The sequence below is a fragment of the Harpia harpyja genome, chromosome 16 (genome assembly GCF_026419915.1).
Source record: "Harpia harpyja isolate bHarHar1 chromosome 16, bHarHar1 primary haplotype, whole genome shotgun sequence".
NCBI classification, from domain to species: Eukaryota; Metazoa; Chordata; class Aves; order Accipitriformes; family Accipitridae; genus Harpia; species Harpia harpyja.
Window position 1 is genome coordinate 33,745,917 of NC_068955.1, and position 16,036 is coordinate 33,761,952.

The following is a 16,036-nucleotide window of genomic DNA, read 5'->3' on the forward strand; positions in this document are numbered from 1 at the left end:
CACTTTGCAGAGCACGAGAAGCCTCATGGCACATTGCTTCACACTGAAAATGGTGGTGACGTGTTGTTTTTAAATCGTACCCTGTTTATAAACCCTTACTCCAGAAGCACCTTGTGCCAAGTTCAGCCCCTGCACCGGGGCTTTTCAAAGCAGGGCCTGTCAGTTCCAAGGCAGGGTTTTAAGCACAATAGAAAGTTAGAATACAACAATATCAGAAGCACTGCATTAAAAATACCCCTCAGTCTTGCATAGAAAGCTTCAGAGAGCTTTAACAGCTGGGAAGAGATCAGAGGTCTGCATTTTCACACAGGTCTGCAGTGGGTTTTTTTGCTAGTTAATTGAAGAGGAGAGATACACTTGGCCTAAAAACTCCAACTGCAATACACTGAAGCTATTCTCATGACAGAAGCCCATCTGTGAATCTTTAGTGGGTCAGTTTTGCATAAATATTGTATACCCCGGGACAGCCTGGAACTTTAATCACAACTACTAAAAAATTCTTAATCACTGAAGAACTAAACTAAATGAAGCATACCTTCAGCTTTCCATGTCATAGAGACCGTCTTCAGAAAACAAGCACTAACTCCTAAAAATACACAGGCAGGAACACCTGCAAACACTCTGCTCGCCCCCGCTGCGCATCTGCAGCCTCCCCGGACCCAGATGTCCTGGATGCCTGATGCAGTGCTCCGTTACAGAGCCTGGCCAGCCCATCCTGCCTCCCCACCAGAGCCCCAGCCCCGCTGCACTCACTGCCTTGCGGGGAGTCAGAAACCTCAGCAGACCCATGCAACCAAACGATCATCGAGGCTGGCTCGCATCCTGCAAAGGCTGAGCAGCAAATCCCTATTGCAGAGACAGAAGACAGAGCTGGTGTGCACAATTTTCAACCATTAGGGAGCATTTGTAGGAGATGAGGAACAGTCCTGTAAACAACTGCATATTGTGAGGCCTAAGGGGTCAAGCTAAGATTGTTTTGCAATCCTCAGGCTTCAATGCTTACTTTAACTTTGGGACGATCCTTTTGGTTATACTTGGTGGTTGTGGCGCAGGGAAAGGTTCTGGCTTAGCCACAGTTTAATGCTACAATTTTACCTCCCAAATAAAACTGTAAAGTTCAGGGCGATCAGAGTAGAACCATGTGCTAGTCAGAAAAAGCCAAAGATAGGTCTGAGCAAGTAAAGAAATCTCACATTCAATGAATCACTGCCATGCACCCATTTATCAGGTTTTCTTTATTCTAGCATGACTTTTGCATTCCTACTTGTGACAGTAAGTTTTGGAACTCTGGTACATGAGACAAACTGGAAGATTTTCTTTAAAACAATTTTCTTTAAAAAGAAAAAAAAAAACAGAAAAAAAAAAGACAAATCTAAGCCACAGCAAAGGACAGGACCAACGCCAGCCCCTGGGTGCAAACAGCAGTGGACCTGTGGGAAAGCCAAAGCAGATGAGGACGCAGCAGACAAAGCACAGATTTCAACCTTTCATTTGGAAAGCGTGAGATGGGGAAAGGCTAATGCCAAAAACTAAACCCCGTGGTAACAGGAACATTGCACAGTGCCAGAGACTATCAGAGTGTTCCTGGCAGTCACCTGCACGTTTCTCTCCTGTGGCTGATGGGAATGCTGGAAGCTTCACACAAAGGCTTTACTTGCCTCCCCACAGTGCGCACACCACTACTCCCCTCTGCACTCACGTACACACTCGTAAGTCCACACACTCCTGGTTTTGCGCAGACACCATCACGCTCACAGCCGCGCACACATAGCGCACATCTACAGCTACCTGCTGATGAAATGGATGCACTATGCCGAGACACCCCGCAGACACCGCTCCCCAAGAACTGCCGTGAATAACCGCTCACACGCCTCTCCTGCAGTCCCATCTTCCCACCTGCATTCTTGGGGAGCAGCTCCCCCTGCATAGGGCCAGCCACACGTAGCCACGCACAGCGACACACGTGCTGACAAGTGGCCACACAAACGTTGGCACATACGCAAGATGCTCTGCAGATTGCTGAACCCTGATGGTGTGGCAAAGATTTCCCCACTCCCCCTTTCTTCCCAAGCATCATGTATTTAAAAAAAATCCTACTGGAAAGTCCTGGAAGCAATTTGGAGTATGAAATCCTCAAGGGTGCTGACAGGAAAGACCAAGGTGGAGGCAGGCCATGAAGACCCTCAGGAAGGTGAGGTGGTTATGGAGCTGGGAAGGAGCAGGAAGTGTTCCTTGCTGTGGACTGTGAGGGGTCCAGGCTGGATCCAGATCCCACAGGCAGAGTCCTGGCCCAGTACTAGCCTCTGGGTGCAGCACCAGTTCTGGAGGGAGAGCGGATGGAGGGTCCCCAGCTCTCAGAGGTTGGGGACGAGAGGTCTGGATCAGTCCAGTCCCAGGTCCGAGTCGGACGACGATCTCTCGTCAGCCATGTCGCGGATGGCATTTTCCATGGGGGCCAGGTTGCCGCTTGGTGTGATGCCCATGGGCTGGATGACTTGCTCTCTGCAACCAGGGAGGAGAGGCAGGAAGGTAACACAAATTTGCAGCAGACAACACAGGAACAGACAAGTACTACAGCAGAAATGCAGGGCTTGTGGAAACTGCCTGTAGGCAGCCCAGAACAACCCCAGGCCACTACTAAGAATCCCTTTTTAGAAGTGGGGGACAGTTCTAGCCAAAAAACCTCCAGCATGGTGAGGCAATGGCTGGAAGCACAATCCACAAGTGTTGCTAGTCTCAGGTTCCCTGGAATAGGCTCAGTTTTAGGGTCCTGTTCTGTGTGGTACAGGATTGCCAGAGGAAAACTAGCACTGGCATCAGCGTTCCTCTCCCTCCAATACACAATGGAAATACATGGATTAAATGCACTGCCCTTTTCCCTCCCACCCTTGGGAGTGGTCTGAACTCAGCTGGCACTCTGGGTTCCTCTGTGGCACCTATTAATGGTGGATGAAAGATGACTGGAGAAAGCACTCCTGCAGGCAAAGGGACTGGTGGCACTGGCTGCCATCTGTCCCCAAAATGCTGCTTCCTACTGAGCAGCCTTGCCAGGACAATGGGTGCTGTTCTCACTAAGCACCTGGCCAAACCTGGTCAGGCAGCAGGTGCTTGGAAACACAGTACAGGCATGTAGAGGAATTTCACAATATAGCATCATGCCAGAGAGGTGTGTGGGGCTTGCAGTGCCTTCCCCCTACACATAATGGGGCCCAGCTTAAGGAAATATTTCCCCATGTACTCCCCTACTCTCTCTCTTACATCCCTTCAGTTAGTGGCAGCCTTGGGAACACATTCAAAGAAAGGTCTGTGATAAATGTAAATCACAGACACGCAGGTGCTAATGCAGACGTGAATACACACAATTTTCTCGTACCTAGATAATTTGTCAAACATGTTGACTAACTTCATGGCTTCATATTCCTTCTGCTCTTCAGTCATCCCTTCCATAGGGTTGGGTAGTTTCTCCTCAACACGTCCTGTCACAGGGTTAATGCTGCAAGAAGAACAGTGAGGCTAAGGCAAATAAGGGACAAAGCAGAGGAGTGAAAACAGGGCTGTTTAAAAACCTTCTTTGCCTCTACTGAGCAGAGGAACACAACAGCAAGGCTGGTTGTCATTGCTGCTCGTCTCGTTAGCCCCAAGTGCTATCGCAGTGCAACATGGTGCTTCTGACGTCCTTCTGTACGTCCTATGCCCAGTTGTCCTGTTACACATCCCTCACATTTCTCTGGTGTGAGCAACATCCCCATCCTGCCAATTCCACAGTGCAGTTTTAAACCAGGTGCACAAGGGCAGATGACACTTCTTCCCTCTCCTTAGGTCAGGAGGCAAAAAGGTAATGAAGAAAAAAAAAAAAAAAAAAACCACAAAACCCAACCTGTAGACCACATTGAACAGGATGCTACGAAGTATGGGACCCACAGCTGAGCACAGTCCTTGAGCTCTCCCTGCACATCCCTCATCCTCAAGTTACCACCATCCACTAGCAGGGAAAGAAAAAAAAACACACAAAAACCCACAAAAAAACAGCTCACTCCAGCAGCACAGGACTCTGGAGATGGAGAGGAGTAATTGGCACTTCCAACCCTGCTACAGGAAGGGACTACCCTTATCCCAGCGCAGAGTAAAAGCCTGCCACTGTACTGAGATGTGCGGATGCCAAGAAAGGGTATAAGATATGGATTAGAAAGAGATATACTGCCACATGCACACCATGAACAGGTCTGGTGCAGAATGGGCTCCAGCTGAAGGAACCCACTTTACTCTAGAGCCTGTGCCCAGCTGTAGGGACCCAATATATGCACTGGTGACCAGCCACGCCATGAGCAGCTCAGCCACGGAGGCCAAGGAACAGGTAGAGAAGATGGAACAGGACATCAAAGGTAAGGGTGAAACTGCTAAGTAATGCAGAATGAAATGTGCATGTGAAAGAGCAGGACAAGGGAGATGGCAGGAAGGCAGATGAAGAAAGGGACAGAGCAGGAGTGGGAAGAAGGTGTAGGAAGAGGGGTGCTATACAGGGGGAGCAGACTTCTTTACTTGGGCTTTGCCTCTTTATACTCCTCAGTGTCTGTGTCTTCATCTTCCGAGTACTCTCCCTCTTCCCGACCACCAGCCATGAGGCCTCGTGCTGCCAGGAGCCCAGCTGCATTCCCGTAGCCCGTGTACTTCACAAACCGCGACACTGCCGGAAGAAGGGGAGAGAGACCATTCTGTGCCTCCCCTTCTGCCTCTCCAGCCCCATCTGCTCCTGTGTGCCCCAATAGGAAGATCGGTACAAGGCCATGGAGACCCAGAAATGCCAACGCTTCTTTGAACTCTGACAGGGAACAAGGCTCCCACACTATGCACCAGGAACAGCAGGGACAACACCCACGGGGGGGGGGGGGGGGGTCCAAATGCAGGCCAGGTTGTCTGCAGGGTGTTGGGGTGTTCTCCAGCAGAGCTTTTCACGCACCACTGGCATGAGAGACAGCAACTCCTTCCCACAGAGCACTTGAATACTCTCCACTTTTCCCTACTCAGTGTATCTGGCCCAAGGGAAGACAGAAGTTCCGGCTGGCTGCAGAGGGTCACCCATCCCACGCTCTCTGGCTTGCCCAGAGGCCGAGCTCCATGACTCCCTGTCACCAAACCCCACAACAAGCCCCTGCAACTCACCGCTCTCCTTGCAGAGCACGAACAGGAACTCTGCTGCGCAGTGCTTCACATCAGTGTCGATGTGGGTCATCAAACGCACCAGCTTGTTCCGCAGCGAGTTCCCCACCTCTGGCCGATTCCTCACGTCCCGGAGCGGAGGCAGCACCTACAAGGCCACAGTGAGGAGTGATCAGTGGAGCTGGAACAGCAACGGCAGGTCAGACAGGGGAAAACATAAGTGCATTTTACAAATCAGCTAAAACTAATAAATCCACAGAATGTGGGAGATGTGGAAAAAATACTGTGGGTACCAAAGGCCTCAACCACTCACATATCAGAACCTAGCAGATAGATAGAGAAGGTCTCTGTCTGGAGGACAGCAATAACCAGGCAGTTTGCTATTCTCCTCTCTGCTCAGTGCAGCATCATTCAACCTTTGGCTGAACTACAGCGTACCTTCGCCTTCAGGAACTTCCTTGTCTGGCGGTGGACTCGGGCACTCTCAGTCAGCAGGTTCAGCACAGGGGTCAAACTCTCCTTCAGCTTGTGTCCCTGCAAAAGAGTCCACAAAACAAACAACACATTAGTCACACCGAGCTCAACCTGCTTGGCTTGTGGTGAAGTACAGAGTGTCGGGAAAACAGATGGATGCTGAAGCTTTCCAGCCTCTGGTACAGGAATTTCAGTGCTTCATCACTGCTCAAACTGCATGGTTTTCCAAGCCCTGTTCAGTGGCACAGCAGTGCTAGAAATACTTGTTTAGGGCATCCAAAGTAGAGAAGTGCAGTGGTAAAATTTGGAGGCCCTTTGGAATAACTCCAGAGACTGAAAGACACAGCCAGCTTGAAAATAATGCAAATTCAGGCTTCCAGAAGCTGCCCACTGGATCACTACTGAGTTGAGTGAAACAGAGAACTGACATTTCAATCGCCCAGATAATCACCTACTGTTCAACCAATCTCACTACCTGGAGTCCATAAAGCAACAATGCAGTCACCTGCCCAGTTGACAGATGTTGGTTTAGTCCTACCAACCATAAGTTTTGCCTCTGCTAAAAACTGCCCCTTCTATAAAGGGGTATCTCCAAATTAACCATGCCTTGCTGGTGCTCCTGTGGTGTTGGCACTGGGCTTTTCAAGGCTGAATGTAGGCTGAAGGAAAGGTGCCCTGCAGTGAACTTGTGAAAATGAGCAGTGACGAACTCACGCAGCAGCCTCGCAACTCACCCTGTCAAGGCGTCGCTCTAGAAAATCCAGCAGGATGCTGACTGCATCCATGTTGACACCCATGTACTCAAGCGAGCCTGGCCGGACTTTCGGGGTCAGGAGGACATCCAGACATTTCAGGGGCAGATTGCCCAAAAGGTTAACTGTATGACTAAACGTATAAAAGAGAAGAGAAGTGAACACATAGTCATGGATCTTTGTTCACAGTTCTGCAGCTATGCAGAAGTGAAGGTTCGTTACTAACTTCCAGGAGTGTGAGGACCCTGACATCCAAGTTGTCTTTAGATTGCAACCCAAGCTCCTCACACCACTAAAAGGGAGTCAATTAAACTGCTTTTTGGGTAGTTGAACTATTTGCTGGGAGTCCAAAGAGATTTCATTGACAACTGAGAAACCATGGATCTTGATACAGAGGCCAAGTAGGACCAATCTGGGTGGCCAAAGGCCTTTCTCCAGGGTCTCCTGCTGCATCACTCCTCACCTTGATGATCAATGCATTGCTTACGTTTCCTTTGACTATAGTTTTCTTGGGGACAGGATGGTGTCACCTGCTCACAGCTGACACCCCTGCACCAATAATGCTGAGCAATGTGACACAAGCAATTTCTCAGCGTGGCTCAAGAGACAGACAGTTAATTAAGGCCATCCCGTGGACTCTTTAATTAGAGTACCAAACATCTGCTCTGGCAAGTTGCCCACTGAAGTGGGTGGCACTGCTGAGAAGGCCTGACACAGGATATCAAATATGGCCCTTGGGGTCAGGCAGGCTTGGAGAAAACACTTCCTCCTGCAGGCTGGGGCATTAGCGCATATAATTTAACTGCAGGAAGGGCAGGGCTATTTCTGAGTTCTAGCAGCATGAGGAACCTGCAGACCAAACCAAAGATGCCTGCTTGTCAGCAGCAACCTTAGCAATCACCAAACAAGCAGAGGATGCTAATGCCAAGGTCAGGCAGGATCTGCCTTGGGGAGACCTGTTTCTAGTGAAGATCATGACCTAGTTATCTAACAAAGACCTGTGGAACTCCTCTGTCCGGTCCTCTCCATCAGCAGAGATCATGAGGCAGTGGCGCAGGAGGGCACCCAAGTGCCGGTACAAAGCAGCATCTTCCTGGCCCCAAAACAGAAAATGAAAATCTTGATCAGGAAAGGGGATCCTCCACATCCCAGAGTCTGCTGCCCCTGCAGCCCACAGCCCCATCCCTCCCTCCAGCAGCCTGACAGCAGGGTCTTTAAGTGGAAGTAGCTTCCCGATTCTCCTTTTGAGGTCAACACAGTCTTCCTGCTGCCCAGTACCTTTCCCCTCACTCTACGACACTGAGTCAAGGGCTGGAAGAGGCCCCAAAACAGGCCCATGGATTAGCCAGAGATGTTCTTCATCACACCTTCCTTTGACCTTGTCCAGAAGGTGAAAGAGTACCAGGCCACACTCAGAAGCAAGTTTTCTGGGGGCTGCGCTCTGCCACTTGCACAACGGATCATGTCATTAAGAAGGAAAAAACCCAACTTTTAAATTGTAATGCTCTAAAAGTCTTAAGGGTTAGTAATGCAGTGGATAGAGGCAGTGCTCTAGGGAGGAAGGTCCAGACACATGAGTCTCTTGCTACCCTTACACGCACCCACAGGCTGCATGAGAGCCAGTGCGTAATATGAGGAAATGCAAGCAGAGGAGAAAAACAGTAGTCAAACCACAGCCCAGAGACCTGCAAATGCAGTGGAGTGGGACACCCAAAGGGCTTACCTCATCCACCTCCCTCTTGCTGGAATCAAAGGTGATATTGAAGAGCACTTTCAGGATCTCCATGGCTCGCTCTGTCTCCTGCCGAGGCAAAGGTGGGAGAAGTCCCTCCTCGGTGGCAACTTCGTAGGGGTCCATCCACTTTACACCAAGGGTCAGCTCCAGGGTATCTGTCATCAGGCTGATGCCCCTGAGCTCTTGGGCTAGCTGCTGCCGGATGTCCACCCTCAGCGCCGTCAGCAGGAACAGGAGACGCAGGTCAAAGAACTTGACCTCATGTGGAAGGCTCCTCTCGTTGTACAGTTTGATGCGCTTGGCCAGGCCCACCACCAGCCGGGCTTCAGCTGTCAGCTCCTGTGCCCTAGGGCTGCTGAAGACAATGTTGCAGAGACATTTGAGGGATTCCAGGATTACATCCAAGTCTGGGACCTCCCGGATGAGCTCCTCTGAGTAATCAATGCCAGCATGCCTGGAGAGGGTCTTCAAGCCTTCCTTGGTAGTGAAAGGGTCAAGGCAGTATTTGTCCCGGGACAGGATGCGGATGCTTTCCAAACATGTGACCTGGCAGGACGGCTGCAGCTCTCTTTCCAGGAACTTGATCAGCAGCTGGGCCATTTTCTGTGCAGTTGGAAACAAGTAATGCCTCATGCACTGACACTTCACAGTGCTCCCCCCCCACCCTGTAATGCTCTGCCCTGGAAAATGCTAGCGTCATCTAGAGACGGGCCTGCTAATGACTCTGGTTCAGGTGTGCGCTCGGCAGCACTGGGGAAGCGTATGGCTCCAGCATCTGATCCTGACCCAGTTCAAGCAAGGACACCCAGCAAGAAACAAAGAATGGCTGAGAGCGCAGATCAGATGTAAAGGGAGAATATGAACAGGCAACTGCTACTACTGCATATTTTAGCTTCATCCAGTTAGGACAGTTCAGGCTAACACAGTTTGACAGCTGCATTAAGCAAAGAGAGGGCAGGACAAAAACATCCCTTACAGCTTCACTGCGGAGCAACAACCAACTCAACAGCAGTTCTCTATTCCTGCCCAGAGCCTTAAGATTAGAGAGGCATCTGCTTTGGGTGCTCCAGAAACAGACTGAAAAGGTTGAGAGATGCGTCAGAAAAATCACCAAGGGAAGGTAAAAGGACCTAAGCGAGGTGAAAAGAGCATGTGACGCCCTAGGAAAAGGAGGTGAAAAGACCTCAGGAGATTCAAATAAGTAGTACCTCCCTAAACCTCAGTGCTGTCTGGAGACCTACTAGCCCAGATCCTCAGTAGGTACACACTGGCAGAGCTCCACTAACACCAATTCACAAGAGCTGAAAATCTAACCCTTGTGGGTAACAGCATCGTATGTGACAGCAAGCAACAGAAGAGTACAAGAGCAAAAGCAATGCTTCACACAACCAAGCGCAGCTTGGTTCGAACAATGTGCAGCAGCACTTCACATTACACCAGTAATCCACTGCATAGACATTCACACCTTGGTGAGGTAAGATCTCACTAGATTTCTCTAACATGACACCATATCAGAGCACATGTCTTTCCATGCGTATTACAAGAGCAAAGAAATCCAAGACTGCAAGGTTTGCTATCACCCAGTGTAATTGGCTTAACACAGCCTAATCAGTTTACTTCATAATAATAAAAGGACTGAGGGAAGGAATTAAGAAAGAATGAATTTTAGTCCTTAACAGGAAGCTGAACAAACTTTAACTCACGAAGTATGCCCTACAGTCACACCCTTAAGAAGTGAGAAAGTACAGTCATTCCTCTTCTTCCATACAAGGAGACAGAGGCACAGGAATTAAAGATACAGTCATAAGTAACCAAAGCCTCTGACTCAAGTTAAAGAGATTCAGAGCCTGTGCCCAGGGCTAAACCTTCAGAAGAACTGAGCACCAGGAACTAGGTGGTGATGCTCAATTCATGTTTCATGACTACACCCCAAAAGTGGAGCACCCCAAGGCTGTGCCTGAATTCACAGCCTGTGTGACTGTCCCAGCTCAAACAGCAAGTCAGTGCAAGGCAAAGAGCTCAGATCTTGTGAGATCCCGTCCTATACATCAGGCTGTACCTGGAAAAATTTCATGCTAGCATTAGCTGGCAATGGCACAGACAAAAGAGGTCCCGTTCTCCACCCTGGCTGCCTGGTCCACACTTGCTGTGCTAACACAGGCATTAGCGCAATGAACTGGACCACAAAACCAATCCAGCTGGAAAACAATCCAGGAGAAAAAAAAAAAAATAAAGAGTTAATTCTTTAGGCAGATCAGCCCACCAGCCATGTGCAGCCATGCAAAGGTCTGCCCTGGCATGAAAGAACTGCAAGAGTAGAAATGAACAGGCAGGAGTGTTTCTTTCCATTGAGTGCCAGATTATGCCAGCTTAAGTATCTGTTAATATACAGCCTCAGTCAAATCCTGCAGCTGGCTCACAGCAAACACACTTACCCTCTAAAGGTTTGCATGTTGCTATGATCTTTGCCTAGCAGACTCATGCCACAAAACACAAAGGATCACACTTTTTATACACCCATGGCTGAGACTATATGCATCACAGAACCCAAAGGGTTTGCTAGTGCTGGAAGGATGCTGAGCTTTATCCTAACACACCAACTACTGATGGAAAAACTGGAACCAGATGCTCTGAGCACACCATTCCCTAACCAAGTTAATGAAAAAAAACCACTCATTTCTTTCCCTGTACGAGCTGCCACCAACAAGCCCTGCTGGACACAAGTACAGAGCAGCACCAGATTTATGCACCCAACTAGAGGAAGAAAGCGTAGAATGTGCCTACCTTCCTCTCTTCCCGCTCCTCATCGTCAAAGGTGAAGCACTGAGATTTCTGTGGGGGCAAAACAAAAACAATCAAAATAAGTAATAGGTTAAAAATCCACAAAATTGTTTCGCCAGCCAGGGGAGGGTCATTCAGCTGAAAAGCAGCAGGTCTAAAAACATACTGCAAAAGCAAGCACATCTTCTCAAGAAGAGTCCCTACCAGCATAGAGGCACAGAATCAGCATGGCAAGGGTGCCACAGCGCTTACAGAGGTCTATGGTATTTGTAGGGTTTGTAAGAAGCAGCGCAAGCTCCTGAGGAACACGACAAAATGAAAACTTCACTGCCACTGAGTTTTTTTGCTTCAGTCCTGCCTTTTCTTTCCAACACTGTTCCTACCTAGGCTATTCCAACTCTGTGCTTCACAAGTAGGGGGAATGAATCTGATTGAAAAGGACAGAGATGGACCATGCCATGAGGTCTGAAGTGCTTTCCTTGACCGAGGTCCCCGCTATTCTGCAGGCCCCTCTTTCTCTTTCATCCTTGAAAAACATCTGTGATGAGTATTACCCATTGCCCTCTTCCACTGGCTCTACAGTGGAGGCTGAATGCCACAGGCCAAAGCTCTGCCCATCTGATGGATGGATTTATTTTTAAATACTGCAGCAGTAAAGTGGGTACTCATCACAATCCAAATATCCCGTAATAGCCAGTAATTCCTCTGCTCAGTGACACCACCAAGCTGTGCCAACCCATTTCTCCCCTTGATATTTATTGTTCCTTTTCCTGACCTAAAGAAAGTACCTTCTTCTTGTTACTTCTGAACAGATCATTGTGGTTATTCAGGTCATGTTCTTTAAACACACGAGACCTGATCTCTACACCTCCATCATGTCCCTTAATCAACAGTCCTGCTCTTTGCTCATGGGAAACATTTCTGTGTTTCTCACTATTCTGGCTGTTCTTCGATGGACAGTCTCCTTTCTGGCTACATCTGCTTCCAATGAACTGGACAGCACAGGAGATCACAGGCGCCCTGGTGAAAAGTAGCACTTTCCAGTAAATGATGCAATCTTCATTTACACCAAGAGAGCACTTGGTCCAAGCTTTGAGAATGAAAATGTTTAAAATTTATAAAACACTAATTATATACGTATAGAGTTAGATTTACATATAGAGATATGCAAATATAATTGTATCATAATTCTCCCATCATTTTCTCAGCACTCACTGTCACCTTTTACTGAGTTACACTGCTTACACTCACGGAGCTGCTCAATAATGGTAATTAGTCTTACCACAATCAATCATTCTGTAGCCTGGACTTACACTTCTCTTGAGTGATCACAATTCATGGATATCTCACCTATAGGTCTGAACAGCTGAGCTCATCTCCCACTGTATTTATCACCTTACGAGTTGTCCAATTGTCTAACTCTACCTGATTTCCTGCCCAGCAAAGCTCAGGACTGACCGCACCGAGCTTTTGGAGATTGCAGGTGTTCCCTGACTTGCTCACTCTGCAAATGTAGTCTCCTGTGCTGTTCACTGCCTTTTTTACATGCTGCCAATTTCTGTCTGCTTAAAAGCAAAAGATACAGTTTGCAAATTAACTGTGTCATAGTCACCAAGATCCCAGGGATGGCTTTGGTCTTTCCAGCCTAGAACAAGCCGTGACGGACAAAGCAATGCTGACCCGCTGCTTGAGAAACCTCAGGTGTGGAGGCAGGACAGCTGTACTCCTGCAGTACTGTGCCAGGGGCTGCCCTCTTGTGCTTTAGCACTGTGAGCTGATCCACGCACAGGCTGTCGCACCACATTATGAGGAACTGGCAGTTCAATCCTGGAACCAATGTGCTCTGCAGACAACCATGCCACTTGTTCTTTTCCCATCGCATCCTCTTTGCGGGCTCCTGTAATCTCATTTGTGTATATTTTTGCCATACCTGTGGCTTTGCTTTAGCTGTGGTTTATTCCTGGCAATCAAAAATTGGCTGCATATGCAACAGTGAGTTAAAATATATCCCCAGAAAAAGGATACAGTACCATCAATTTTTGCAATAAAAATGATGCAAGGAAGTTGCTTAGTTTATCTGCAGTTTCATAATCCTCTTTGATTGCTCCATTTCTTCTAGACAGGCTAGCAAAACCACTGACATTCTCACAAGTTTCCTGATACATTGATAAAGCATCCAGATGGAGGAATTCAACAAAAAATATTGTGGTTTGATGCCTCAAGCTGGTTACACATCAAACTCTGTTTGCACTCCTAATTTCTCCAGCATTACACTTGCTGTAGGTGATGTTAATCCCATGAACTGTCTTTAATAGAGACGGGCTTCTTCTTAGCTAGTATCTCCCCCGTTTCAAAACTGACTGCTGGAAGTAGTTGCACACTCTCCATCTTGCACACTCATGCAAAATATTCACAGGTTTTCCCCACTGGCTTCCCACCTACTCGATGGTGCAGAATGAGTCACGGAGATCTGCAGGGCCAGCCCCACCCTGGTGGAAACCCTCTGAAGGAAATTTCCCTGACAACCAGAGTCTATTTCAAAAGGGAATTACCCCCACAGATAATCTTTTGCCACTTTAAGGCTAGAAATGCTTCCACAGCTACTTCCCAACTTTTTTTTTTTTTTTTTTTTTTTACATTCTATATTCATTATTTACTTCTTATTGTCAGGTTTCAGATCAGGCACCCGTATCAAGTTCCAGCAGCCCATCCCTGTCCACCTCTAACGATCTTTTACTTGCAAATCACAACAACTATTTCACCTGCAGCTCCTCCCCACACCTCGGTTTTATTACCTTCAAACCTTGCCTTAACATAAAAGCTCCTCCTACTTGGTCTTCACACTGATGCTTACTTCCCTGCCAGGTTTTACTTGGGATCTGGATAATAATAATAATAATCATAATCATAATAATAATAATCCCTTTTACATGCTTTACTTCCAGTATACAAAGGAAGGAAGATAAAGAGAGGCTGCTTAGCTGCTTCCTAGCAAAACAACAAGCAATAAACCATCTAAAAGTAAAAGCTGAAGCAGTCTGTAACATTTTTATGGCAGTAACACGCAGACAGATGCGCTCAGAGGAGACAGACTGGGGACAGCCGGATGGCACAGAAATCCCACAACATGGCCAACCTGCTTCCAGGCTTGTAAACAGCAGCAGCTGACGTCAGGCAGAGGTTTGATGCTCACTCACCTCCTGGTTGTAGATCTGAAGCACCTTGAGAACTGTGTCTTGCTCCCCACTTTCCACGGTGGCTACCACAGTCCTGAGCTCCATTATCTCAACAGCTCAGCTACAGCAGGAGGTGAAACTGGGAGGAAGGGGAGTGAGGGGGATTCCAGTGCTCCTGGATAACGGTGATGCAAAAGGACCTCAATTCACAGATATCTGAGAGGGAGAGAGAAAGGGGTGGAGAAAGGAAGGAAGGAAAAAAACCAAACACAAAAACCCCCCAAGTGAGACTGCTCACGCTGTTGCATCCATAAAAGCAGAGCAGATGGATAACCCAAGTAAAACCAGCAGCCAGCTTCCTCTCTCTCCCTCTAATCCTCTTCTTCCTCTCTTTGCTTTTCAATGTTTAATATATGCCCTCCCAGTAAAGCACTCAGGGAAAACCTTCCCCCCACCCAGCCAGGGGATTAACATAGAGCAGATAACAGCAGCTCCCCGAAATAGCTCTCTGCCTCCTCCTCCCTGGCTGGCCTGATTTCTGTTACTGCACAGGAAGAAAAAAAAAAAAAAAAATACCCAGAAACATTCCTGGGGAGTAAAGGAATGAGGGATGGAGAGGAAAGCCAGACAGATAGGAAAGCATCCTCCTGGCTTAAGGTGGAGCTACCTTTCCAGGTGGTGAAAAGAAAGAGATCATTAGGATCTTGTTGTAGTCACTGCTCTGTGCAGTCAGTGCCTGAGACAGGCTGTGCATCAGATTATGGTAGATACACTGCACATGCAGTAAAAATGCATGTACAGGGGATGGCTGGCAGCCACGGCTCAAATCTTTATACCATTACAGAAGATAATGTGCCTCATGATAATAATGTAAATGAGCAGATGTGCATACAGACATGGATGATGAGATGATTTTAGACACAGACACAAGTTTAACAGCTCAGAGCCGTGCAAGTCCACAGTGTTGGAAAGTAACTCCTAATGGTGGAAAATCTAGCAAATTTGAGTACGTACGTGAGCTCGTACATCTGTTTAGACTCCGTGTAGCTACGTACCACGTTCTGCAATATGACTGAGCACTGGTCATACCTAACTACAAGAAACCACGCTGCCCCTGGGACCCCGTGCCAAGAGCCCCCATGGTTTTGGGCGATCACACAGGAACACCAGGTTATCCATCCCCTCCTGCCCCAACCCAGCCAAAGAGGGGTCTTTGGGACCAAGGGCGAGCCCTGCATTTCGGAAGCCAGAAAATTGCCAGAACAGGCGGACCAGCTCAGCTGGGGCAGGCGGCACAGCATCCCCAGCGCCGAGGGGCTGGGGTACCGCACAGACTCCTCTCCATTTTTTGGGGGGGGGAGGCAAGAGCAGATCGCAGCATCTGTCATACCCCCCCACCACGCCTTTCCGTACCCCCCCAGCTCCCTCTTCACACCGTTACCTCCTTCCCCTACCATTTTTTTGCACCTTTCCAAACCCCCTTCAAGCCCTTTTTTTTTTTTTGGCCCCCAAAGAGCCGGGCAAAGTGCTGGCGGTACCTGCGGCACGTAATCCCTCGGAGACGGCCGAAGCGGGCCAGGGCCGCGGGGCTGGGGCCGAGCCCGGGCCCGACCCCGGCCCGCCCGGGCAGGGGCACGCCGGGCCTCCGGCCGCCGCCCTTCCAGCCCCGCCGGCCCCAGCAGCGGGGCGGGAGCCTCAGCCCGGCGGGTCGGGGCCGGCCCGGGTCGGGACAGGCAGCCAGGCCCGGCCGCCGGCGGGGGAGAGGGGCGGCCAGCGAGCCGGGGCGGGGAGGGAAGCGCCGTTACCTTCCTCTCGGCCGCCCCGGCTTCCTGCCTCATTTCCTGGCCCCAGCCCTCCCCCGACCGCGCTCCGCCGCCGTGCGCCCGGGGGGCAGCGGCGGGGACGAGCCGGGCGGCGGGGCCGGGCCGGGCCGGGCCCGGCCCGATAGGCCCGAGGGGTCC

At 49.3% G+C, this 16,036-nt stretch overlaps 1 protein-coding gene across 3 annotated transcripts; it reads right to left on the bottom strand.

Annotated features, from left to right (window-relative positions):
* Positions 1-1,216: 1,216 nt before the first annotated feature.
* Positions 1,217-15,989, bottom strand: RIC8A (RIC8 guanine nucleotide exchange factor A). Of its 3 annotated transcripts, none has more exons than XM_052811616.1 (11): positions 15,881-15,989; positions 14,097-14,291; positions 10,903-10,950; positions 8,107-8,721; positions 7,382-7,476; positions 6,366-6,516; positions 5,596-5,691; positions 5,161-5,305; positions 4,540-4,684; positions 3,374-3,493; positions 1,217-2,502 (listed from the first exon to the last, which is right to left on the bottom strand). In XM_052811616.1, the coding sequence occupies exons 2-11, from the start codon at positions 14,178-14,180 to the stop codon at positions 2,382-2,384; spliced, it is 1,620 nt and encodes a 539-aa protein (XP_052667576.1). In that variant the 5' UTR covers positions 14,181-14,291; positions 15,881-15,989; the 3' UTR covers positions 1,217-2,381. The 3 variants fall into 3 exon arrangements, with proteins under 3 accessions (XP_052667576.1, XP_052667575.1, XP_052667577.1); XM_052811615.1 differs by having other exon boundaries at positions 15,614-15,938; XM_052811617.1 differs by lacking the exon at positions 15,881-15,989 and adding an exon at positions 14,374-14,557.
* Between the last annotated feature and the right edge of the window lie 47 nt (positions 15,990-16,036).